The sequence below is a fragment of the Lagopus muta genome, chromosome Z (assembly GCF_023343835.1).
Source record: "Lagopus muta isolate bLagMut1 chromosome Z, bLagMut1 primary, whole genome shotgun sequence".
In the NCBI taxonomy this organism is placed as follows: domain Eukaryota; kingdom Metazoa; phylum Chordata; class Aves; order Galliformes; family Phasianidae; genus Lagopus; species Lagopus muta.
Genome location: NC_064472.1, coordinates 1,478,185 through 1,504,956, shown reverse-complemented (window position 1 = coordinate 1,504,956; position 26,772 = coordinate 1,478,185). Strand labels below are relative to the sequence as shown.

The following is a 26,772-nucleotide window of genomic DNA, read 5'->3' as shown; positions in this document are numbered from 1 at the left end:
CCACATTTATTGGCACATCATGAAGATTAGGAAGGAGTTTGTGTCTGAACTAATTGGATTTTTAATGTCTGTTTTGGAAGGCATGTTTTTGTACTGTTGCATTTGTTTTTGATTTTGATTGTGTTGGGAAGGTTTGGAACCATGTTCACAATACTTTTCTTTGTGTTACAGTAACACATCGTGGCTAAATCAAGTGCTGTGTAAAATATCCGAGGAGAGCTTTGTCACAGGGCTTGAAATACAGCTGTGCTGTGTGATGCCCAATGCAGGTGAATGAGTGAGAAGAAATAGAGAATGCATGAGGGATAGAGGTTCTGCCTGCACACGGCTGTGGGAGAGCTCAGCAGATTACAGGGTGGATGAAGGAAGTCCAGGTGCCTGTACCTTTTTAATCCTTGATCAACGTAATAGCTTGGAGCAAGCAGAGGTTAGTTCCCTCCTGCAGATACGCTTAATTCTGATGTAATGAGTGGGTTTATTGAGGTCAGTGTGAATATTCAGGGCAGTAAAATGAAGTGTGCTGTGTTTACTTTGAGCAGTCCTTGCACCTCTTGGCTGTGCTAGGATGCGTTGGTTCTCCTTGATAGTTATTTGCTTTTGTTTTTGTCTTGAAATTGGTATGGTTAATTACCAAGACAAATGCACCTGGCATTTCGGCTCACCATCTTCTGGCCTGTTTTGCATGCATGTTTGTCCACGTGCATGGTGATGGCAGATTTGCCTGGCTTTTTGCTAGGCTGGTTGCCTGACATTGCTGTCACCATGATGAATTTGTTTCATGCAGCATTGATTGCATTCTTCACCTGTTTACTCATAACTCTCTCTTAGCGAAAAATGACAATTCTGCTTTCTTAATAAAGACTTTTAGCACAGTGTTGCAATAATATTTTTTTCATTTGCAAAGCAGAAAGTTCAGCTTGGATAAAGGTGCCCATCTGCAGTGGGCATCACACAGCACAGCTGCATTTCAACCCTGTGACAAAGAGCAAAGTTATTGCTCTCTAAGTTTTGTATTCAGTGCTCATCTGATGCGAGCCGAAATGAAAATGTTAGATGTGTTGGAGTTAAAGAACTGAGCACGTAGATCCTTTTCCAGTGTTTTGTATCATGCAAATGTGGCCCAAAATGTCGTCTAGTAGAAAAAAACCTACAAAAATAGCCACTCAAACCCCCAGCAGACAAACATGGATTTATTTGCTGAAGAAGTATTAGCTTTTTAGAAGTGTTCTCTGACTTTCCAGATAGCATGGATTTACAGAGAGGAGATTGCCTCCCACGCCTAGACTGATGGGTGAAGAGGAGCAGAATTTGGCACAGCTCCCATAGCATCCTCATGGACAAGCTGCTGATACATGCTTAGGATGAGCGCATTGAAAACTGGTGGAGCATACAGCCTCAGAGGGTTGGTGATGGGCAGCTTGATGTTCTGCTGCAGGACAGTCATAGTGTTGCACCCCGAGGGCTGGTACTGAATCCTCTGGTGTTTAATATCATCAGAGGTGGCACAGGCGATGGACAGGGCAAGTCTACAGGTGGTACAGAATGAGGAGGGAGGCTCACAGAGGTGTGCTGCCTCAGCCTGGAGAGATGAGCCAAGAGGAGCCTTGTGAATTCAGCAGAGGGAAGTGCCAGGAAGTTTCTTCCTGACAGCAGTTAAGCATTTGGGTAGGTTGTGTATATGCAGGAGTGGACGTGATCCTGGGCAGCTGTATCTGGCCCAGATCTTGTTCAGCTTCTTTGTGATCTGCTGCAGTGCCTTCCTTCCACCCCACCCGTTCTGTTGGATTTGCAACAGGCTTGGAAGGCAGAAATACTTGGCATTTGATCCCTTTATGATGAGTTGAAATGCATTTCAGAAGCCTCTGACAATTCCTGACGGGCATTCAGAAACAAGCAGAACGTTATTAACAGAGCAAACATTGCTGACCATTTGTGTTTAGTAACAGATTTGCTTATTCACCATCTACACAAAGAAAGGTGTGAATATCTAAATGTGCGTGTTCTGACAGTTGAACATTTGTGCAATTCTGGATACAGTATTTTGTTTTCTTCTCCCTGCTGTGTCAATCCTCTACTTTCCCAGCTGCATGTATTAAATGGAAAAGGCCATTAGTAAAAAAATTGTAATCACCATTGGGTAATTCAAATGGAAGCCGTGATGTAGCACAAAGAAGCCTCTGCCATGGATACGTGAGCACATGTGGGTGGCTTTAGGAGGGGTATTGCAGTGCTTAACTCATGACTTTAGGAGAGAAAGATTCTGTATGTGCAAAAAATGTTAGGCGTAAAAATTACTGTTCGTGTGAAAATATGAAATCCTTTTAGAAGGCTTCTCCTGATGTCATGGATGGCAGCCCTCTCTGCTTGGTGACAATCTGAGGAATAAGGTAATTTAAATTCTACTGAAAATGTAGAAAAAATGCATTAATATGTGGTAAACACTGATAGGGAAGGGAATGGTTTATTATTAATATTTCTGAACTGCTTTGTTTGAGCATAAGTTACATTTAGAAGCAGATGTTCATTTGGCAGACTTCAGTGGTTCATTTTGGAGCTGTTACAGACGGAGAGTGTACATGATAAAGAAATAGTCATTTCATAGATGTTTTTTTGACAGATTCTTTTAGCACCCACATGTATCCTCAGATGCACTGGGGACAGAACTGGTACCAGCTGGATGGCTAGGGAGCTGGTTTTATTGTCCCAACACAAGGCAGAGGTGAAAGCTCCTCACCGGCTGCTGGGCTTCCTACCAGGAATCAGTTCGCTTTGGGTGCGTTTTTTGGTCCTACAAACTGTTATCACAGAGCTGTCTCAGGGTCTTGATTTTGAGGAGGTTCAATGATATCTCTAGGCTGCGTCTCATGGCTGAAAGGTGTGGGAAAGCTTGAGGCACCTGCAAGTAAAGTGATCTTGCAGGAAGAGTTTGCGTACAAGCAGAGGAAGGTTTGTGGCTCCATCTTTGATTTCTTGCAGCAACCGTTATCATAAAGCTCTGTGATCATACATCTGACCTTCATCTTCACTCCTATGCTCCTCGAAGGTCATGTCCCTGATTTTCTTGAGCAGTGCACTACTGTTAACTGCTAAAATCTTCTCTGCAACTGCTTTGCCTCTTCTTAAACAGGCTTTCATCTGAAGGCAGCATTTTGTTTTCCGCTTGCCGTTTTGTTCCCTAAGTTAGCTGTGAACACTTTACCAGTGCTATACATGTGAAAGAAGTGCTCGATGGTGTTGATGGTGTTGATGGTGTTGATGGTGTTGATGGTGTTGATGGTGTTGATGGTGTTGTGGTTTGGTGAAGGTGTTAAATGAATCTGCAATTCAGCATTTAAGCAATAAGCTGTACTTGAGAAAGCAGTTTAATAGCCTTGCTCAAGTAGGGTTTTTTTCCCAGATTATGGAATTTGCCTGAACACCAGCCTTCTTAGTGCTGCGGAGAGTCACTGACTATTCCACCAAGTTAGTACGTTATTTTCTTTTTTTTTCATTACTCATGCAAGGGCAGGTTAATATTGATATTCTTTCAAGTCCTATTATTAAATAAATACAGATTATTTATCTTTTGGGGTTTCTTTGGGGGGAGGGAGAGGGCAGGATGGGATGGGGTGTTTTATCTGGAAATCTAAAGTGTCATTTTCGCTTTACAAAGAATGCAGTTGAAGACACTGAAGAAGAGGTTTGAGAGTCCAGAGACGTGAGATGAAGTAACTTCCAAAGTCAGTATATGAGAGAGTGTTCTTGGATCCACATTACAGCTCCCACTGCAGGAAAAAGCAAATGAAAAATTTCAGATCTGGGGAATATTAGAGAAAATTGAGAGCCTCCCTTTGGTCAGGTCTTTTCAGTAAGGTCTTTTCCAGCCGTTCTGCGTCTGGGCATTCATTGTGACTTTGAGAGGGGTGGTTCGGAAGTGAAGCGCAGTAGTACCCTACAGGTGGCTTTCTGTACTCATGTGGTAACGCAAGGTCGTTCTTTCTTTCTGTGTGCTTGTGGAGGAGGGCACCAAAGCGCCTGTGGAAGTGGTATGGAAAGCCTCAGCCACGTCTGTGCTGACAGGACTTTTAAGGAGGAAGAGCTCAGTTTGATGTCTGCAGTTCATTGTCCAGTTAAAATTTCCAGTCCCTATTTCTGCAAAAATTCTAGAGAGGTACGGATAAGTAGAACACAGGGTTTCCTCTGCAGTGGTTCACTGCGTGCTTTCTGACCATTTGTCAATAGGTACTGTGTTTATTTGTTACTGGAGTTGTCATCATTGATGTAAAAAAAAAATTCTATATTGATTGTTTCCAGACATTAAGTGACTTTTGGTTTTTACTGGGAATGTATTTGATGCTCGGTGGCAGTAGAGAACTGTTCTTTGCAGTCTGAATTCCGCGCCAGTTGAGATGAGTTTGTGGTACTTCCTGAAAATGAAGTTTTTAATGAAGGCTTTGCGATGCCATACTAAAAAACTGGAAGGCAAGAGGTAGCTTTTCTTTCTGCTCTCTCTCTCTCCCAGGGGTTGGTATTAGAAGTTCTAAGAACTGTCTCTCTTTTATATAAAAGTTCTGGAATGTGAATATTTGTAAGCCTTTACATATGATTTCGCTGTTCACGTTTGCAGTGCTTCCTCACTTTGGTCTGCATGGAAGGTACAAGATATATTAGATTACTTATATGTGGTAATACTTGTGACTGCTGTAATATCCTCGTGAAAATTCAGTATGTTAAGTATATTTATAACGTTGGTTTGTGTTTGTTTGTTTTAATAGCAATAGGTAAAGCATCAGGCTTACTGCAGAAATGGTGAAACAACTGTGTACCCTGGTAGGCAAGCTCCTTTATTATCCCAGCATGCAGCTGTTTGCATCGCTGAGACGATCACAGAGATGACTTATGGAAATGTTCTGATGCATTCCCTGATCTATGAGCAATAGGAAATGAAAAGCATGGGAAGAGACTTGATGTTGCTTATCAGCATTTTTATTCCCAGAATTTTCCAGCTCTAAAATTATTGATGGATTGTCTTGCTATCAACTGAAAGTTATTTTGTAGGTTAAACTGAAGGTCAAATATTTTTATATATATATATATATAAAATAGTAACAAACAAAGAAAAAAACAAACCCCAAACACCAACCAAAGCAAAAAAGCACCTAGGTATAGTGTGTGCCAACAAGCTGCATCAGGGATACTGCAGTGCAGTGTGGCTCCCAGCCATGAAGGGCAGCTGTACAGGCAGGATGCTGTGGGACTGACTTTGGCAATCCCGTATTTCCAGCCCACAGCTACTGAGCCCCAGTAGTTGGCTGAAGTAAAATTGGTGCAGAATATTGTGCCTTCATTGTGATTTAAATACTTCATCTTAACAGAAATTTCTCAGCTTGCCTTTCCCAGTGTGTCGTCTGTTTTATTTCATTACAAAATGTGGTAAAAAGTTGACTTTGTATTTCTGTGATGCATCTTTGTACTGCGTCTGGACAATCTTCATTTTAGGATCTCATTCAATTCTTTTTATCATCTTTATATCTGTAAATCGAGTACCTTTAGGCCAGAGGTTTTGTAATTCCTCAGCTGACAGGTACACTGCCTTTATTAAGGTCGCTGCATCCTTTATGCCTTCTGAAAAATGTTTTGCAGTTCTGTGTTCTGATCATCCAGACACGGAACGATTGATCCAGCATTGTGTAACAGCACTGCATTTACAGCCGTGTGTTACAAACACTCGTCTCAGGGTGGTGTGTCAGAACAGAGCGCGTGCTTGGTTGTTGGTCTGTATTTGTATTCATTTACTAAGTAATATTGCTCAATTTTTAATAACTGTGGTCCCATTGGGTGCAAAAAAAGGCTGGGCATAAGATGACACTTTGTAGTGACTGCTGTTACTGTTCTCATCCTTTGAATTTACTGAAAAACCATTCTGCATCCCAAACTTCTCAGAAGCGTGAGGCTTAGTGCATCCGGCTTGCCTGTGTCCTCTGTTCCAAGACTCAGGCCAGTTTTCAGTTGTCACTGCAGTCTGTAACACCAAGCTGTGTTATTCAGCTGTTTGCTGCTTCCCTTCCCCCCTTTTTCTGTATTTATTAACATGTTCCATTGCTGCTGCCACAGGGACTGTTTGCACTAGAAATGGAGTCAGTGTTTGTCCAAATTACTCTAAAACTATGTGCTTGAAGAGATTTCAGTGTAATGTTTATACAGATGAGAGATAGCATTAATTTGTTTTGAGCTCCCTGTAGCATGGCAGAAAAAAGCTTTTGAAATAGAAGGTAAAAAAGTGCTGTCTGCATTAAAAAGAAGGATAGGGGTTGCTGTCGGGGATGAGCACATTTGAGGATATTTCTTCTTCTGCTGCTTATTTTTCCATTGTAATCAATCAGAATTGCTTTCTCCATATTCTAAACGACTGTAGAAAGATTTGTTTGTCTGCGAGCACACACCTGTACTACAAGATCATGCCAGTGGGATGAGTGCATATGCATTAATATAAAGGCAGGAAAACGTGCTGAGGTATTCCTTCAGTGAATTCTTCTGCCGTATTTACACTTCTCTACATGGGAAATTCTGCTGGGAAATAGTGGGAATAGCTGGGAAATGGGATATACTGATTTGAACTATGCAAAGTTCTGAACAGAAACCTCTGTTAGGAAACACTAGGAGCATTTCCTCCATTCATTTAGCACACTGATTTTCCCATTCATTTCTCAGTAACTTTCTGTAGCTCAAAGTTCTTCTGCAGGGTAGTTGAGCAACTGCTACAGCACTATGTGCATTCTCAGTAAGAGATGAAGAAAACTTTGGTCGTATCTGATGTAAGTGTTCTGCTTGCTGCCTATGTGCTCTGTTTTTCCATTTATTCTTAGCAAGTACTGCAAAGTGGAAGAGTTCTTGTGTCTGAACATTGAAGTGTTTGGTAAACTCAGGGTATTGCTAACAAAAACAGGCTTGGTTTGGTGTTCAAATCTCCTGCTGATCTCAGAACTGGTTTTTTATTGGCCTTGCTGTTGCTCAGATCCCCGGGTTGTGTGCTGCAGCTTTCCCCAGCTCACATTTCCCCTTCCTGCTCCCTACTCGTGGCTGGACTGCAGCTCTGGGCATCTGTGGGGACAGCTGACATGGCTGGCAATGAATGGGATGGGTCCAGAAAAGAATTAAAAATGCAATTTTTATTTTGTAACAGCTGCAGCAAGCGACAACAGAAATAGATCAGTTCCTCCTCTTTCAGTCTCAGACTTTCAATCAGTTCTTGTTTAGGATCCAGCTTCAGAGGGCTGGCAGTGGTGGAGGATTGAGAAGTGCTTTGCCCTTGCTGTATTTCCTTTTTCTAGCTTTTGTTAGTTCTAAACGTTGATAATTCTAGCAGTGACTCTTGTCTCACAACTGAGTCACTTGTTGCACGTTCCAGTTCCTTTTCCCTCACTGCCTGCCCCTCTTAAGAAGCTTTTCTCACAGATTTCCCTCTGAGGAAGGCTGTAGAAGTACACCTTCAGCCACCAGTGCTGCAGATGAGGGCTTAGACACCAGAGACTGAAAGGTTCAGAGTTGTGTAAATATGTTATTTGGTGCATCTGTGAGGATGAAAATCTTCCTCACTGAGAGAAGAGATGATTGTATACTGTGTTTTAATTGAGGAGCGGCATGTTGTAGTGACTGTTTCTTTAGGATAAAATGTTCATAAAGTCACTTCAGACTCATCTTTTACTGCCTCGTGAGATAGGAGGGTGTCAGCTGAAGAGCAGGCATATCCATCGAGACCTAATTAATTAGTATTGCTGAAATTGACAGGTGTGAAAGCAGGATGGCTGGGAACAGCCTCGTGTTGCCCATTGTCCTGTGGGGCCAGAGGGCTCCCACCCACTGCATATCAACCCTGCTGCTCATGGATGACGCGTCGATGATCGTCACTGGCTGCCACGATGGCCAGATATGTCTCTGGGACATTGCTCCAGATTTAGAGGTAAGATGCTTGAGTTCAGATTGTGCCTAAGGTGTTTATCCTCGTTACCAAAGTGATTTTACTGTTCAGTATGGCGGCATCCCCTCTGGTCATTTTGTACTCGTTCATCTGTCCTTTCTTCATCACTTCACATGATGGGCCTTGGATGTCACGCCATCCACTTCCGGTAGAAAATATTTCACAATAGAAAGAGAAGTGTTTGCTCTTGAATTCTGTTACTGCTCCTTCAGTAATTTATCTTAAATAATTATTTCCTCTTTTTCTGAAGCTCTTCTAAGTTGTTTTCAATGCAGCTGCTTTGTAAAAACCAGAGATCAGAGGACTGTATCTAGGGAGTTTTTTAAGGTTATTACTTGATTAATCTGCTGATTACCATGAAAACTGAAAGAGAAAAGAAATCTAGTAGCAAAGATGAAGATTGATTAATTATTTTAAATATAGATTTTACATTACACATTACTGTACTGAATACCTAAAATTCTCAATATCTGAGTTATTCCCATAAATTGTTTGTTTAGTATGTTTAAAAAATAAAGAAGGAGGGGCCAGTAGAAAATGACTATTACCTTCTAGAAAGGACAAATAAAAGTCACTTTTTCTTTTTTTTTAATCAATGAATGCAATGTATGTAGTTTATAAACAGATGTGTAGGGCTGTGAAATGTGCTCAACTGGGGGAAACTTGCTGCAGTATAACAGTTGTTTTGAGTTGGGTCAAATTCAATCTATCATTTAAAATCACTGTTAACACGAGTATTATGCAAAGTAAATTTTTACACAGATTTGTATTATGTTATTGGGTAGAAATGTTTTTTTTTTCATGCAACATAGCACATCCTGTGCAAACGCTTTCGAGGTTATATGTCCACAGGTGTGCTAATAAAATGTGCATGTATACATGTAGCCACATATTTATATAATGTATAAAACAGAAATCTGGAATATGCGTATTCTAGTTAAGTAACACTGTTATTTTTCTCTCACATTTTGTTTCCCTGATTCTAGATTAATCCCAGAGCTCTGCTGTTTGGTCACACAGCCTCAATCACTTGTTTATCAAAGGCCTCTGCTTCCAGTGAGAAGCAGTACATAGTGAGTGCGTCAGAGAGTGGGTGAGTTCTCTGAGCATTTATTAATATGCAGATCTGTTAAATAATGGAAGTTTCGAGTAGAGTAGAGATCAGGTTGCTTGCACCTATGTCTTCTCATTCCACAGTGCTTTTTACTTAGTCCACTATCTGTAAATATTCCAAATGATGGGACTTCTCCACTGCAGGTACTGAGTGTGGTCATAATTTGGGGTACACAGCGTGACTGAGTGCTAAGGGGTGGGAAGAGAACCTGAGCATAACGATGGCTTCGGAGATAAGGGGAGCCCTGCTGAGACAGCACCCTGCTTTCCCTCATTGCTGCTCAAGGCCAGATAGCTACTTATCAGAGCTGGCCATGAGCCTGGGCAGCTGAACCCTGTGTGGAGAGGGTGCAGTCACTGTGCCCTTGTATTCACTTTCCTACCCTGGCCAACTGTGGGACAGTACATCTTAGATGTCAGCAAGAGGGCCATAGTTCGTTACTCTGACTAAGCGACTCTGGGAGGGCAGAGGTTTCAGGTAGTTGAAGAAACTGCTCTTGTCAGCAGGAATCTGGAACAGCTTTCTAAGAAGAGAGATGAGCATTTCAGTCAGAACAAATAGCCTTGGTTTGTTGACTTGCATTGAGTAAGATGGGGTTATGTTTCACCTCTGTTTCTTACTTTCTGCCTGCATAAGTTGGAGAAGTATAGGTTAGTTACCTATGCAAAAAATGAAATAATTTCTTTTTATCCAGGGAATACGTTTAAACAGTCTTTTAATCTGAACACTGTGAACGTAGTTTGTCAGAACTTAGAATTTCCCCCTTGTAGTGATTTCAGCACTAAGTAGTTTTTTGGGGGGGGGTTTAGGGCAAGAACAAAAAAGATTTCTTTGTGAAATGATACATCTGATACAAAAGGGAAAAGTCACTGACAGATTTTGTTCTGAATAAATTTAGGCATAAAATTTCGAAAGTCAAAATGTAGGGGGAAAAATCTGTACATAGGGGTAAATGCTTTTTTTTAGCTCTCTGAAGTCTGAATTAATTCCTAGAGGTAACTGTAATATTTTCTTATCAGGTAGGCCAGAAAAATACTCTCTGATACTCTTTTTTGTTAGTTGTTCTTTGATTTCAAGTTGGTCTTAGAATTGCTGGAGAGTTCCAGATGATGCTTCCACCTGTCATCAGCTTGGAATCTCTGAAAACTTTCAGAGTTCACTGCTGTGTGATAAAGTTCTGGTTTTCTGTAATTCATTTTTCTTCCTCACGAATGTGGAAAAGGCAAGCTAATCTTCAGATATCTGATGGGGTGCCATCGATGTACACAAATGACTTGAAATAACTGTGAGAGAAATTGGAAATCCTCAGTCACGTACTTGCATTTAATTAATATTGATGTTTTATGATGTAGTGTGGTATTTTATTCATTTCCTTTTGTCTTTGTAGAGAAGAACAGTCTGCACAGATTTGGGTAGCACTGGATGCTCAAGTAGATTTTGTGGTTTCTTTGTCTAAATGCAATTCATACAGTCAATAATAAGCATTTAATTTATTCCAATGTAAATAATTCTTAAATCCTTGGAAGACTGAAATACTTTGGATGTAGTTGTAATCTGTCGTTTGTATTTTAGGGAGATGTGTCTGTGGGATGTGAATGATGGCAGATGCATAGAGTTTACTAAGCTAGCCTGCACACACACTGGCATACAGGTTGGTATTTGTGTATTATTTGGTAATCCTATTCTGCATTGTATAGCATGGATAACTATAGCCGAGTTATTGAAACGGGAATGAGAACATTCACTCTATCAATAAGTACCCTGCGTTTGAAATAGGAAACAGCAGGTGGGAGCCTCTGCAAAAAGCTCCTTCATCACAACACAGCAGCAATTATGGAGTATGTAGCCACTAGGATGTATAGTGATCTTGGTTAAAAATGAAATAGTGTCTTGCATGGAGTGTAACTTCTGTGTTGTGTTAATGTCCACTTAGTTCTACCAGTTTATGGTTGGGACTCAGCGTGAAGGGAGACTGTTATGCCATGGACATTATCCAGAAATTCTTGTTGTGGATGCTACCAGCCTTGAAGTTCTTTATTCTCTGTTATCAAAGATATCTCCTGATTGGATCAGCTCCATGACTATCATTAAATCCAACAGAACACAAGGTAAAGTTTTTTGTTGCTTTTATTGTGGCTTTGCCTCTCCGCAAGGGAATACATTTGCTTCAGCTTTTCCAAGAGGCTGGGGAGGAGTCCAGGATGTTGCTTCTTGTTTTTTTCTGCCACGTGGGGGATGAAGGTGATCTTGGGCAGCACCAAGCCCTAACTTTCTGTAAAAGTAACAGATGTGTAGTTATTTCTATCTCTGAAAATACAGCAGGAGAAGACTTGATAACGTTGTGGGTATTCTTTCTGTTGCTGTTACATCAGATGAGAGTTTAAGCTCTGGCCAGATTTAAATGCTTTTTCATGAGCTGAACATAAAATACAGCTAAATCAACTCAACAAATTGCTCACCTGGTAAATTGGTAAATGGATTCACATTCCTTAGGAGTTCCTGTGGAAGACAGGAAAAGTCTTAATTATTTAATTTTTTTTTTTTTTTTTTTTTTAATAAAAGCGTGTTCTGCTAGAGTGAAGAGTGGTAACCTGTTTTCACTGAGAGTTGTGAGAGTTTAGGAGAGCACTGTGATAGTAAGGGCCTGAAAACTGGCATGAGACTGGAGGAAGAGGTGCAAGCACTCCAAATGCTAAGGCTGTTATCTGCATAATTGCATTGCAATTGCATTGTTATCCATTGTGATGTGTGGTGTACATTGAGATCATTTGGCACATAAGAAATTGTGATTTTTGACAAGATATGTACATGCCATGAGTATTTCTTTTGATCAGTAGCTTGATAAAAAAGCACTGGCATAACATTTGCAAAGCTATTATTGCAAAAAATATATTTAAAATCCTGGTGTGGGCAAGCTAAATCGCTGTCCCCACAACATCAAAGTTACTGGAATAACTGGAAGTGAATTCTGATTTTAACTGTTGTCTGGACTGATTTTACTTCTTGTTTTGTAATCATTTTTATATTTTGTAATCAAGGACTTACCCCTTGGCTTGATGGAATTTTGCTCTGCACTTGACTTGCCTGGTAGAAACAGGAATTTCTAGAAGATTTGGCACTGGATGTGGATTTGGAGTGTGTGGTTTTCTGCCCTTCTCCTCATCACCCTCTATGTATTTTGAGCCCTAGACAATCATTAAGAGTGCTTGCTTCTCTGTCATGAGACTTGCAGTGATTCAGTGCTTTCACGTTTGTGTGCATGTGCTTCTGGCATGCTGTTTTGCAAAGTAATTTCTTGATTCTGAAGCAAACGTTTCAAGATGGTTTTGATACACTTCAGTGTTGAAGTATTGTCAGATGTGTTTGTACTCAGATACACACAATGTGTAACACAACGAAGACTTCTTGTACTTACCAGCTTATTTTTTGTTTTTTTCTCCAGAGGACACTGTTGTAGCAGTTTCAGTGACTGGCATCCTCAAAGTATGGATAATAACATCTGAAGTTAATCGCATGCAGGTAAGCAAAGGCTTTTGTATTGCTGGTATGTCCCAGAAGTCTTATAGGACACTTACTGTCGGCTGTTGATAACCAGAATTTTTTTCTGGGACTCTGTTCTGATGAAGATATAAGTGAGATGCGAAGGTGTCTGAAAGACTTAGTGACCAGAGAGCATAATACTTCCCAGTATTCATTATTAATAATCCACAGCTCAGTCTTACTGGTAATTTCTGCTTTCCTATGTACTGATCTGTAAAACTCTTAAAGGAGATTTAACAAGCTTTTCTTGCGAATGATCTATTAAGAGTAACAAATTGAAGACATAGATTATTATACTTGTTTAGCAGCTATGAACAAAATAACATTATAAATAACACAAAAACAGACTAGTTCCATTTTTATGTTTCAGGAGTGTTTATATCAGAAAAGCAACCAAGTCTGAGTTAGGTTGGAAGACCAGTGTAATGGAATTACTCGCTTATAGTCCTGTCAGAGGATGACAAAGACATTATTAGTATTTTTTGTTTTAAAATTTTGAGGTTGATGAAGCCATTTGCTATCGAGGCATTTTTGAAAACACCTGTCATGCAACTGATCACGGTTTAGCTAATATCACATTTAACAGTTATATTAAGAAAGTAAAAGAGTGAGCAGTGAAGAGTATATAAGTAAAAAACGCAAAGACTTAACTAACAGGTGTTGATCACAACATAGGCCATTTGGAATAGTGAGAACCTTGAAAGAAAGAGCTGAGCTGAATCTGCTTAGTTTCAGCTGGCTGCTGAGAAGCCAGGTAATTCATCGAGGGCGATCACACTAAGCACAGCTTATCACATTAGCACAGCTAATCTGTCCAGCTGAGGAGTTCACTAGGTTTAAGTCACAAAGGAGAGTGCTGCATGCTCTTGCAGATCTAAGAAAAATAGAAGGCTTGGTTTCTCCTTAGAAGTCTGCCATCTGGCATCTAATGAAACTGCCTAGTCCCTTTTACATCGCGTTTTCTGTCATGCTCTAAGTTCATTTTTAGCTAAGAAAAAATCAGCTGGGTGTCATCTTGTTATCTGATTGCCATATGCATGTTTTCCTGTGAAAAGACTGCCAGTTTCAGGGGCTGGTTACTGTCACACTGTCAGAGTATTTCAGTGGTTTGTCCTGAAGGACAAGATGTTTTTTCCTCATTTTTGTAAGATGGGGAAATACAATTTCAGGAAGATAGTGTTATGCCAGAGAGATCTGTAGCAGAGTGAGGAGCTGTAATCTGGGACTTTTGAGCACCTGTTTCTGTTTTAACTGCATGGCTGTCCTAATCGTCTCTGCCTCTGGTCTTTTTTTTTTTCTTGTTGTTTTGTTAATGGAAGCCTGCACACTTCTGATTGATTCAGTCAAGCGTTTATAACCAGCCTGGTGAGAGTCCTCAAACATACACCAGGTGGCATGATTCTGTGGCTGGAGCTGCACAGACTCGAGAACAGGAGGACATGGCCAGACTTGGCAGCTGGGGAGTGGCAGCAGTGTCCCACCTTCCTGCAAGGTGTCCCATTTCTCATCACTTCCTTACTCCTGCTCCTGTGTATGTGCTACTTGCATCTGCAGGCTTGACTTCTTCATCACAGAGCTAAGATTTGAGATAGGTTTTAGCAATAGGAGTATCAAAATGAAGCCTAAGTACTTGTTTCAGTTAGGATTCACAGAAACGTTGACCAGCTCATAATTTGAGCAAGATTGAAACCATCGGTAAATGCCTTTTTTGAAGTTGTTAGGACAGCAAGTAATAGCTTGGTTTAGTTGCCTTTTATTTAAAAATATGTGTGACGTTAATGTTACTTTTTTTATTGTTTTTTTTTGTTGTTTGTTTTTGTTTTTGTTTTTTTTTTTAGGATACAACACCCGTATTTGAAGAGGAGTCAAAACCTATTTATTGTCAAAACTGTCAAAGCGTTTCTTTCTGTGCATTTACCCAGCGGTCGTTGTTGGTGGTGTGCTCTAAATACTGGAGGGTAAGCTATCTTATTCTCACTGCAGTAGCTGATGTAATTAAATTGCCAGTAAGACACTCAGAGCAAGTTGTTCTCAGCCCTTTTAGGTTGCCTCTGTTGAAACCAAAATTCATTGCCGCATGGACATTTTAATCTGTGATTAGCTGGTGATAGACTTTTCTGTTTCTTCTCAGGTTTTTGATGCTGGAGATTATTCCCTTTTATGCTCCGTCCCTAGTGAGAACGAACAGACCTGGACTGGTGGTGACTTTGTGTCAGCTGATAAAGTGATCGTGTGGACAGAAGATGGTCAAAGCTTCATATATAAATTACCAGCCAGGTACTCAACAATGAACACTGCTTTTTTTGTTTTTAGATGAGCACGTGGGAAATTTTGAATAAACTCTGTGTATCTTTGGCTTGTATTATATTACAAGATCATGTGGAAGTTATGGGAACTGTTATTTCATGAGCAAACCTGAAAGCGTGCGTCCTGTAGATATGTCACATCAAAGCAAGGATCTGTGAATGAGGTTGTTTCAGCCAGGCTTGTCCCACTGTTTTCTAGCATTTTGATAACTCTTTCACTTCTTTATGGTAGCTGTTGGAGAATGTGTGATGGCAAGGAGCGTGTTTTGCATTTTAACAAGTCAAAATATCCTTTAAATATTTCCTTAAGCAGTGATTACAGCAGTGGTCTGTAATGTATTGTTTTGACAAGTGAAGAATATAACATTTTAGGGCTTGGACATTGTTTTTGCTTAAGAACCTAGCATTTCATGTAGTTAGCTAATGATTCAGCAATTAATCTTGTCACGAGGAATTTTAATCTTTTCTTTTTGTTCTTAAACTCAGCTGTCTTCCAGCCAGTGACTTGTTTCGTAGAGATGTGGGGAAAGCAGTAGAAAATTTAATTCCTCCTTTGTTGTACAGTGTATTGGACAGAGCAGATAAACAGGTAAAATATGTTTCTTTTGTATTTTCCTTTGTGGATAACACTCCTTCAGAGTGTTGAAGTTTGCAAACGTCATGACATCTTTTTTCTCTTCACAATGTAGACCTTCAGGATCCCTTTTTTTTTTTTTTTTCTTTTACTAGAGGAAGTAGACATTTGCAGAGATGAGTCTGTGGTCAAATGAGTCTTCAGTTCTCATATGATAAGAGTTTGTCATTCATCAGTGCCTGATGTTCTGATTCTGAGTTGAAAAGCTTAGATTTTCCCAATGTGAAGAAATGCCAGTTCTGGCTAAAATCCTTGTTGAACTGTGCTTTGTTTTCATGTTGCATTGTGAACTGCATCTGCTATAAAACAGATGTGTGATATGTCTAATCATGTATTCTGCTACAAGTATAAGTAACTGTCTGATTTACAAATACTGTCATTGCTGAACTATTGTAGGAATCCTTTCTTTATCTTAGCTATTTAAACTGTTGACAAATTTGAGCATAAATTTTAAACAAAAATATGTATTTAGGATATATATATATTCTAGATTTTTTTCTTTCCCTTAGAACTGATTTGTTCTATAACTAATCATGGTTTCCATCTGATTCATGTTGCTATATTTGGCCTTTCCTACTAGAAAAGTGATAAAGCATATAGCAGTTGGTTTTTTTCTGCTTTCTAAAATACACAGTGGACTCTGTGGGAAAAGTAAACATTCAGATTTGTGCATAGACGGCCTGTGTCTGAAGTTTTTCAAATTTATTTTCTTTTCACCAGTTACTAATATGTCCCCCAGTCACCCGATTTTTCTATGGACAAAGGGAGTTTTTCTCTAATCTGCTGATCCAAGGAGACTCTTCAGGGAGGCTGTGCATTTGGAGTGTTCCTGATACGCTGGAACAAGACTGTGCAAAAGGTAGGTGTGACAGAGTCCTTTGCTAGGTCTGTTTGTGAGTATCTCTGTTTTTTGTGTGTTTTGTTGCTGGTTAAAGCGCTGTTGCTTTTCCTGCAAATGCGTGAAGCTTTTCTGTTGTTGTTCTTCCTTTAATTGCTGGCCTCTTGTTAGAGCTCTAGTAACTTGAAGTTTTTCATATATGATCAAAATCTTATGCTGGACACCTTTCAGTTATTACTTTTTAATTGCTTTCTCCCCAAATTCCAGCTATGATGTCTGGAAGTGCCATGTGCTGTCTGCCTGTGTAATAACTTCTTGTAGCTTAAATCGTATGTTTTCCCAGTCTCTCATGTATTGCTTCCTTGTGTAGCTTCTCTGGCCCTGGGGTAGCCAGGGAATTGATCTCAAAAATGTATCTTTTACTTTGAACAAGGTGTTGTGACACACTAAAAGTTGTAACTTTGAAATCTCTTAATGAAGGCATTCCTGTTCTGGTTCTTTAATTAATTTTTTTCTTTCCGTTCCAACAGGACTGCAAGCAACAACTTCAATATCCCTCCAGGAAGCTTTTGATAAACTTACTCCTCGCCCAGCTGGAATTATAGACCAACTGAGCTTAATACCAAACATCAAGGAACCACTGAAGGTTACAGCCAGCGTGTACATTCCAGCCCACGGGCGGCTGGTTTGTGGTCGGGAAGATGGAAGCATTGTCATTGTGCCAGCAACCCAAACTGCTATAGTTCAGCTTTTGCAAGGAGAGCATATGCTTAGGAGAGGTATGCTAACCAGCTTTTGAAAGGCACAACTGCATTACAGTGTGTGGTTCTCTCTTATTACATACACTGAAATACAAAATAGTCCTGCAAAGAGAGCAGTAAAGACAGGAGTTGGATGGCTATACTCTTCATAACTCTGATGTTATGTTGTGATGAGGAAGCTAGGTAACGAATTAACTGTGGACAGTCTAAGTGTATTTTTGAAGGAGGACTCCTTCACTGGAGGAGTTCACGCGTTTCTCCTGGGTTTCTGGGGTGCCAGAGAACAGACAGGCAGCACGTTCAGCTGAGTACTGAGGTGTCTGTGAGTATCTCTTTGGAAAAATAGCACACTGAAATGAGAATTCCTCCTAGTGTGGAGTGTAGGTGGTGGACGTGATACATTGTCCTGCTGTTGCACTTTTTAATGCCAGATAATGTTGCTTTTGTACTTTCATAAAGTTTCCAAAAAGGTGTTTGAGGACAGGATTTTTTTGCAAATGCTGGCAACTGGAAATGATGTGTGAATGTTTTTCAAGTGTGCAAATGTGGGTGTGTATGTGTGTATGTATATATGTGAGGTTGTCAGTTATGTCATATCGTTTATACAGATAATTATTTTTAAATGTGAGTTGTTTTAAGTTGATGTGTTATTCTGCAAATGACTGTTGGTGATTCTTACACTCATAAAATACAGAAGTGCTTCTATGTTTTCTGTGTAAGATTTGCAGTTGTTGCTGTAAAGCATAATTATAGTGAGAAACTTCAACTATGTCATACACACATTCCATAGAATACTTGACTCTGGTATTTATTTACTGACCTCCTTTTGTTAAATTGCCAACTAAAAAGGTAGTTTTCATTGGTTGGAAGGTTACAGTGACAGTGGATTTTAACTGATCTCAGTAGACAGGACTCATTGTTCCTGCACTATGTTCACAAAAGTTGTTTTTCTTCTAAATTTAAATTTGTCATTTGTACCTGTTCTGTTCAGGCTCTCCTGTGGCTACTGCCAAATAAGATTTTGCAGTTTTTCTGATATTGCTTTCATTTGATTACATCTCTAGATAAATTAATGTTCAAGTGGGAAAAGCTTGGTATTTTTTTTTTCCTTTTTCCAGACCTTTGTGGAGTGCGGTGGTTTTGTTTGTTCTGTATTTTTGTTTCTGATGGGATTATTTTAGGAGGTAGGCTGTTTTAAGACAGCTGAAAATTGTGAGATCGTGTAGCCAGAGGAGTCATCAGGTCCATGTGAAGTTAAAACAAAAAACAGTGAATCTTTTAAAGCAAGGCAAGGCAAATTCTTTAAAAGCATCTGGCAAAAATGTAGTATATGTAATTTTTTTTAATCACAGGCAGTGCTCTGTTTTGCTTATTCTATCAAAATTTAAAACGTTTTTTATCCCTCTTTTCCACTTTTCTCCCCCCCCGACCCTGACTTTACCCCATTTCTCAGGTTGGCCACCTCACCGGACTCTCAGAGGTCATCGAAACAAAATTACTTGCTTACTGTATCCTCATCAGGTTTCTTCTCGTTATGATCAAAGGTATTTGATCTCAGGTGGTGTGGATTTCTCGGTCATCATATGGGATATATTTTCTGGAGAGATGAAACATATCTTCTGTGTACATGGTGGAGAAATTACACAGCTTCTAGTTCCACCAGAAAACTGTAGTGTAAGTTTTAAATAATATGTTCTGATAACCTGTCATACACTTCCCATAAATGCTGCAGCCTCTTAAATCCTTCTTGAAAACGTGAATGCAATGTGAAATACCAAAGCTCCAGCTCTGAGCTCAAGTATGACCCTTATAGGCATTTAAAAACAATGTGATCGTTCTGTTAATTTTGGTTGTGTTCACACCTTGATTTAGCTATAGAAATGACTAAAAATAGAAAAAATGTATATTCAAACATGGCTAGCTAAGGAAATGATTGGCTGTATATGATTATACAGCATTAACAGTGGGAGAACATTTCTGCCACATGAAGTGAACTTATTTCTCTGATGAGGTTTGAGGCTAAGGCAAGACACACTAAGTTAGCCCGTAGATTTTGAATGAAATTTCATTTTTCATAGCTTGGATGAGCAGAAAGAATTTAATGCATGTAATGACATTGATTTACTCCAGAATCATAGTTTCTCTGTTTTTATTCAAGGCAATTTCTCTGCTTTTTGTTTCCTTGTTTTTTCTTCCCTTCTTGTTCTCGTTTTGAACATTCTTCTGCTTTGTTGCCCTCACTTTCATTCCTGTGTTTCTCTGTACACATTTCCTGTACCTCTGCACTGCCTCTCTCTGCTGTGATGCTAATTTGCCTTGGATGTACCTTTGAAAACATTTGTGACTTGACAAGTTAATCTAAACTAAATACAGATGTAAAGTTTTGAATTTAAACTGAAATATTAATGCACACTCCAAGTCTAGGAAGAGTTGGAAGAAAATATAAAGCTATTGAAATTGTTTACGGAATATTTCACAGTGATTTCATCTGTGGGAGTATTCATAAATGTGTGCCAGGGACCTGAGTGTTCTGTCTCATGCATCACAGTGCCTGGCCTTTCTTTTTTTTTTTCCTTGTTTTATTAAGGATCACACATCACTGTTAGGTAAAATATTTCAGCCTCTAGAGTAAAAAAAACCAAAAAACAACAAAACAAAAGCAATTACATAAATGTGATGAGATTGAGAGTAAGTATTCAGTATTTTATTTTGTCAGATGACTAGGTCTTTTTTTTTTTTTTTCCCAGATAAATAAACAAATTCACAGTTGCTTCCTATTCAGATTTTAAATGTCTGTAAAACACTGATAGAAAATAATTAGCCTTTTGTGGAAAATCAAAAGGTTTGTGACCATTGTAAGAGCAAACAAATGCATAAGTGCGTGGCTGCACAGAACAGTTTTTGATTCATGCATAATGTTTTTTCAAGGTAGAGATACTCCTCAGCTCTGCAGAGATGGGAGGCTGGTCTGACAGCCTTTTGACTTTACAATTGTGAGTGGTTTGCTTCTGGAAGAGTTTGGTCCAGTGGGATTCTGTTCCTAGTGATGACAGCAAGTTCTGCTGTGTATTTCTGTCCCTGTGTTTTTCTTAGAAAATACGTTGTTAATCGTTATGCTTGATTCAGCAGAGATGAGAGTATTAAAAGCAAACTGCCTCCATTAGGATTAATCTGTATCTGTTTGTTTCTTTTAAAGGCAAGAGTCCAGCACTGTATTTGCTCTGTGGCCAGTGATCACTCTGTAGGTCTTCTCAGTCTGCGTGAGAAAAAATGCATCATGCTGGCATCCCGCCACCTCTTCCCTATTCAAGTGATCAAGTGGAGGCCTTCTGATGACTACCTGGTGGTGGGATGCTCTGATGGGTCCGTGTACGTCTGGCAAATGGATACTGGTATGGTTACAGTCAGCTGTTGTTTAATCAATTTTCTTAATAATGCTTGGTAATCTGTGTAAGTTGCATCTGAGAGAAGTGTTAATTGTTCTCACGCTTTCTGTCTTTCCCTTCCCATGTTCTCAAAGTTTGTAGATTAAATAAACCTTTGTTAAATATGTACTTCAGTGTTTAAAATGACTTACTTGGTTTTGGAGAAGCCTAACTTGCTTTGGCCTTCTTCTTCATGTTTGCTTTCCCACTTTCCAGTTTGTCAGCACGTATGCTTCCTCAGTTTGCCTGGAAGTTTGGCGTTGAAGTCCAGCACCTTAAGAATCATTAGTATCTTCTTCTGTAAAGTGAAGGATAGTGCTAAATTCTGTTTGTTTATCTGGAGTTTGGTTTCCTTTGTTATTAAGGGGGCTGATCTTCCCTTTAGAAGACAGTGATTAAGACAGATGAATAGAATGGGCAACAAGGGGTGAAATTGCAAGCTTGATTGTAAGAAATGTCTTTGTTGAAGGGGAGAAAGTGAGGAAAAAAATGTCTGTGCTGTATGTAACTACCTTCTAACGCCTAAATTCACATAAGGAAAAAAATCCCAAACCTACAATAATACCTGAATATTATTTTCAGCTTATTGTGAAATAATCCTTCCAGCACTTGAAGGGAGGATATAAACAGGAAGGGGAATGGCTGTTTAGGTGGATAGTGATAGAACAAGGGGGAATGGTCTTAAACTGAGACAGGGCAGGCTTAGGTTGGATATTAGGAGGAAGTTTTTCACACAGAGGGTGGTGAGGCACTGGCACAGGTTGCCTAAGGAGGCTGTGGATGCCCCATCCCTGCAGGCATTCAGGGCCAGGCTGGATGTGGCTCTGGGCAGCCTGGGCTTATGGTTGGTGACCTGCACACAGCAGGGGGTTGGGACTGGATGAGCACTGTGTCCTTTGCAACCCAGGCCATTCTGTGATTCTGTGAAATTGAGATGAGAATTTCAACCCTGCTTGCAGCAGAGAGTTGCACCTAATTGATCCTTAAGATCTTTTCCAACCAAAGCCACTTGGTGATTGTTTGTTTGTTTGTTTGTTTCTGAAGCTTTAGGAAACAGAAGGGAATCTGATATCCATCATGGGATGTTTAAGCCATGATAGTTGGAGGATGGGAAAGGGAAATCAAAGAGCTGAGAACAAGATTCTGCTCCATTCTGGGCCCATGCAGTCTCCAGTGTGTGCAGTGCAGGATCACACTGTTTATTTCTGAACTTGTTTTGATTTTTATTAATATTTTCTTTGCACACTTCAACCTGTTAAAAAGTTGGGGAAATCCCATTCCTTGAGGAATATTACTACTAAAAATAGCTGTTAGCACCTCTGAAATTTCTGTGCGTTGCATCCCGCTGTATTGTGATTTTGGGGGTATTCTGCATTGTTCTTGCTTAACCTGCTGTTTTTCACGATGCTTGAAGGTGCTCTGGACAGATGTGTGATGGGAATAACAGCAGTTGAAATCCTGAATGCCTGTGATGAGGCACTGCCTGCAGCTGTGGACTCCCTGAGCCACCCCGCTGTCAACCTGAAGCAGGCCATGACACGGCGCAGCCTGGCTGCCCTGAAGAACGTGGCACACCAGAAGCTGCAGACCTTGGCCACCAACCTGCTGGCTTCTGAGGCATCTGACAAAGTAAGCTGTGTTCCTCTTGGTCTGCTTCCAGTGCAGCGTCTGAATCGGTCTTTGTTTGAAAGACTCTTATCCAAGCCACTCTGATATTTTAATAGAAAGACCTGAGGTTGATCTGCCTGGCCTTGGTAGGGTCTTGCATTCATAGGATCATTAAGGTTTGAAAAGACCTTAAGTTAGTTTATCTGGCCTATCTTTGTAACTTGAAAACTTTTTATGATTTCTTTTTTTCAACGTGGCTCCTGAAAGAAATTAAAATATTTTTCTATTTCTGTTACTGCCCTTTTGAAATGGAAAATACCATTCTTCTTGCTAAGTGTGGGTCTATGTAACTGTCATGTCAGTATGTGTTTGTTAATATCTCAATGTCTGTTAAGAACAAGTAAGATTATGAGTTCATATTCTTCTGCAAATGTTTTCTTCTTGCATATGAGAGGACATTTTAGGTATTTAAAAAAACCTCAAGACAAGCAAAAGAATATTCTGACAAGAAATGAGAACCCTGTGGCACCTATGTTTTTATTATTTCAGTCTTCTTCACGCCTGGGATTGAAATCTCCAGACAAGAGAGCAGTGTTAGATTTGCTTGTGACCGTATTAAATCCTTTAGCAGGAACAGTTTTTTTTCCAGACTATTTAAACCTGAACAGTTACGTCTGCAGGAGCAAACGCAAGAAGCTAAAGGTTGATGGAGGAGTAATGTGTGCTGAAAAACTGCTGGGATTTCTCTTGCTGATCTTTGCTCGTTAGGGATTTCTCTCACTACTCTTCTGTACAGAAGTTTAGGACCTTTCTGAGGGAAATCCACCCGGAATCACCTTTCTGTCTACAGCTGCCAGGATGTAGCTAGATGAAAGAGAAGGGCTTTGTTTTTTGGGTTTGTTTTTTGGGTTTGTTTATTGGTGTAGGAAGATAAAGCATGGATAGGCATCGGTGTATAGCAGATGTAAGCATCTGAAAGTAGAATGGTCATTATTCCTTGTCTCTGCTAGGAAAGCTATGATTCTTGAGATATTTTATTTCACTGACAGACATTTAGGGATCATAATGATGAATTTGTTAAATTGAGATCATCACAATCCAAATATTGCTTTCTTTATTTTTGGTTTGGTTTTGTATGAGAGCAAATTTTATTATATTGGAAGGAGTATCTGGGAAACTGGAAAAATAGCCTCGGAGTCGTATGCTAGAGAAGTATGTAAGAAGCTGTCCCTGCCCTGAACAGTTTGCTCTGCTTTGAGCAGATATTGGGGTTAGAGGATTTCTAACCTCAGCATTGCTGTGACTCTGTCCCTTATATATGTAAAATCAATTAATAAAGATATTCTGATTCCAATGTGCTGCAGTTCATCATTTTTCCCTTTATAGTAGTCTTTAAAGCTATGGAATTTGATTAGCCTGTAACTCAAAAATGTTACTGGAATCCTAGGGAAAAAAGCTTGTATTTTTCTTCTTGCTTTTCTCTTCACTCAAAGTGCTGGTAATGTTCTAGTGGGCCGAGTTTTGACCACCAGGGAGCAGCAGAGAGCCGCTTCCAGTTTCAGGTGTTCTATTTTGTTTTTTTTTTTCTCTATTCTGGTTGGAAAAGAGCTGTCACTTATAGAGGTCATTCTTCAGAACAGTGTATGCTCAGATTTGTGCACAGTATTTCTTCTGCATCCTGTATGACTGTCAGCATCACTTAGTAATTAATGTTGTGCTCGTGCATGCAGTGCAGATATTTGTGCTTTGTGCACAGGAGACCCTAACAGGAAAGTACTGCTACCCACAGAGAAATGGTGCATAGCACTGCAAAATGTGTTCTGTCCCACAGGGCAATGAGGATTAATAACCAAAGGAGTTTGATTATTTTACTTCTAATTTTATCGTTTGCGTCATTACCAGAGACCTTGTGTAAAAAGTTTCTTACATTGCATTCAAAGAAATTAACTAGGTTTTTGTGGTAAATAAGGAACATGTTAATAAATCAATGAATTTTAGAACAGGATTTGTAATTATTTATTGACATTTAGTTATTTCCCTTCTGGTTCCAATTACCTGTTATTTGCTTCTTATGGAAAAGTTATTTAATAAGCATGGTTTGCGTGTTCTCAGGATTTACCTGAGAAAAGCAGGAGGTCTTGTCCTAGCACTGGTTGAAACCTTCTTCAAGGCCGCGAGTTGTCTTTTGGCGGAGGCAAAAAAGAAGAGTATAAATTAAGGGAAGGCTAGTCTTTGGTGCATGCAGTGCCTGAAACTTGGCTGAGGCTGTGGAAATGACAAGTACGAACAAGTACAACTCACTACTGAGAACTGCCCGCTGACAGGAAAGTGGGTGCAGCAAACTTACCACAGGTTGTACTTGCTCTCCTCCACTTCTGCTCCATGGAATAGAATGTGGGCATTGATCAGAATATTAGCAGCCTTAAATTAAGAGTCTGAAAATTTAAAAAAAAAAAAAAAAAAAAAAAAAGTATTATGTAGAAAAATGAAGATTATAATATCAAATACAGCAATTTGACTAGACAACTGGACTAGTTCTAGGTAAACAAACTCTGCGCAAGTTGTCTTTGAACAGAACTGAAAAAGCAGTGAAAGAGCACTTAAAAAACAAACAAACAAACTTATTTTATATATATTTACAATTTTTTTCCCCCTGTACATCTTGCTATGAAGCATAGAGAGGTTGTTCTTGTTCTGCTCACCAAGGAAACTGAGTGCTTTAGACAGGTGATTTCCAAACCTAAAGCTCACGTCAGGAGGTCCAGTTTTTCCTCTGAAGATTTTTCTATAAAAAGCAATCTCATTTAAAAACAAATATTCTGTATCTGAAGAGTGTAAAGTGTAGTAGCAAGAGAAAATGCAGAGTGCTTTGAGATACAAATATCTGTGAATGTAAACCTTGGGGTTTAAAATAACATATTTGTTTCTAAACTAACTTCATACCCTGAAGCAGTCGGTGAATGTGAGATGATGAATATTATATTCCTTTGTGCTAACAGCATTTTGATGATCTCTACAGGTGTAATGGAAAAATAATATATGTACATCATTTGTGACTTCAGACACCTGTTAATGAAATCCTGTATGAAATCGACAGTAGCCAAGTAGTTGTAGGACTGAAAGTATATGTCCGGTTTTTCAATTAGAGAATGTTAATATGTATGTAGAGGTAAATATGTTTGCCTTTGTGATTTGTCATGATAAATGCACCTGTAAGTGTTCCAACTGTTGAGCTCAGGGGTTGAAACAGACCAGATAATGGCTGTTTTATGTATTTTTATTGGTCAACAGGCTTTCAGTAAGGGATATTCTTGTGGTCTAGGGGATATAAGACTTTTTAAGATATTCTCTTTGGTTCATGTCTGGAATATCAGGATGCGTAAAGAACGGAATAGAAGTGTGTCCCAAATTAGTGTTTGTAGGAGTTATCAGTTATTTTCACAGGCTGGCTTATACCTCTGTAGTTATGCATGTGTGTATTTGTAAACACAGTGTATGTGTAATAGCTGCAAACCTTGTTAGTTTCAAAATAACTGCTGTGAAATCTGCAGTTTATCTAGAGTTCTGTTTATCTGATAAACTTAAGTAAATGAAATTATTGTATTTTAGGATTGTAAGATTTGATCACGAGTCTGAAATTGTTGATGTTATGAGAATGGCAGCCAATAATATAAGAATATTTTTCATGTTTTATGCCCATGTGATTTTTCTAACTTGCATCACCTTTGATTAAATACAAAAAAATGTATAAGAACAATTATCCAGTGACAATATCAAAATACTTTCTTTTTTTTTTTTTCTTTTGTAGGGGAATTTACCTAAATATTCACATAACTCTCTGATGGTTCAAGCTATAAAGACTAATTTGACAGATCCAGATATACATGTGCTCTTCTTTGATGTGGAAGCACTGATAATTCAGCTGCTGACCGAAGAGGCTGCAAGACCCAACAGTGCCCTCATCTCTCCTGAGAATTTACAGAAGGCCTCTGGTGGGTCTGACAAGGGAGGCTCCTTCCTGACTGGTAAGCGAGCAGCTGTCCTGTTCCAGCAGGTCAAGGAAACCATCAAAGAAAACATAAAGGAACATCTTCTCGATGATGAAGATGAGGATGAAGAATCAATGAGGCAGAGAAGAGAAGATAGTGACCCAGAATATCGTGCTAGCAAATCCAAACCACTAACTCTACTAGAATACAACCTAACCATGGATACAGCAAAACTTTTCATGTCTTGTCTTCATGCCTGGGGCTTGAATTCTGTTCTAGATGAGCTTTGCCTTGATCGTCTTGGCATGCTTAAGCCACACTGCTCAGTGTCCTTTGGCCTTCTGTCTAGAGGAGGCCACATGTCTCTGATGCTTCCCGGCTACAATCAGCCTGTAGGCAAACCATCCTATGATGGCGTGGAGTTGGGCAGGAAGGTGTCTGTTACAGAAGGATTGGGAAAGGGGACATACGGCGTGTCACGTGCTGTCACCACTCAGCATCTCCTGTCTGTCATATCGCTGGCAAACACACTGATGAGCATGACCAATGCAACCTTTATTGGAGACCACATGAAGAAAGGCCCAACCAGGTAGAACCAGT

At 39.5% G+C, this 26,772-nt stretch overlaps 1 protein-coding gene across 3 annotated transcripts in view; it reads left to right on the top strand.

The window, feature by feature from the left end:
* Positions 1 to 26,772, top strand: part of WDR7 (WD repeat domain 7) — a 113,619-nt gene that overhangs the window by 2,075 nt on the left and 84,772 nt on the right. For all 3 annotated transcript variants that reach the window (XM_048931554.1, XM_048931557.1, XM_048931555.1), the window contains exons 2-15: positions 7,768 to 7,939; positions 8,944 to 9,050; positions 10,644 to 10,722; positions 11,005 to 11,179; positions 12,514 to 12,590; positions 14,450 to 14,569; positions 14,743 to 14,888; positions 15,404 to 15,506; positions 16,272 to 16,410; positions 16,920 to 17,168; positions 18,604 to 18,824; positions 20,347 to 20,542; positions 21,990 to 22,204; positions 25,992 to 26,761. In XM_048931554.1, coding sequence (XP_048787511.1) covers positions 7,781 to 7,939; positions 8,944 to 9,050; positions 10,644 to 10,722; positions 11,005 to 11,179; positions 12,514 to 12,590; positions 14,450 to 14,569; positions 14,743 to 14,888; positions 15,404 to 15,506; positions 16,272 to 16,410; positions 16,920 to 17,168; positions 18,604 to 18,824; positions 20,347 to 20,542; positions 21,990 to 22,204; positions 25,992 to 26,761 — 2,756 coding nt within the window. In that variant the 5' untranslated portion in view covers positions 7,768 to 7,780. The remainder of the gene's footprint in view (positions 1 to 7,767; positions 7,940 to 8,943; positions 9,051 to 10,643; positions 10,723 to 11,004; positions 11,180 to 12,513; positions 12,591 to 14,449; positions 14,570 to 14,742; positions 14,889 to 15,403; positions 15,507 to 16,271; positions 16,411 to 16,919; positions 17,169 to 18,603; positions 18,825 to 20,346; positions 20,543 to 21,989; positions 22,205 to 25,991; positions 26,762 to 26,772) is intronic.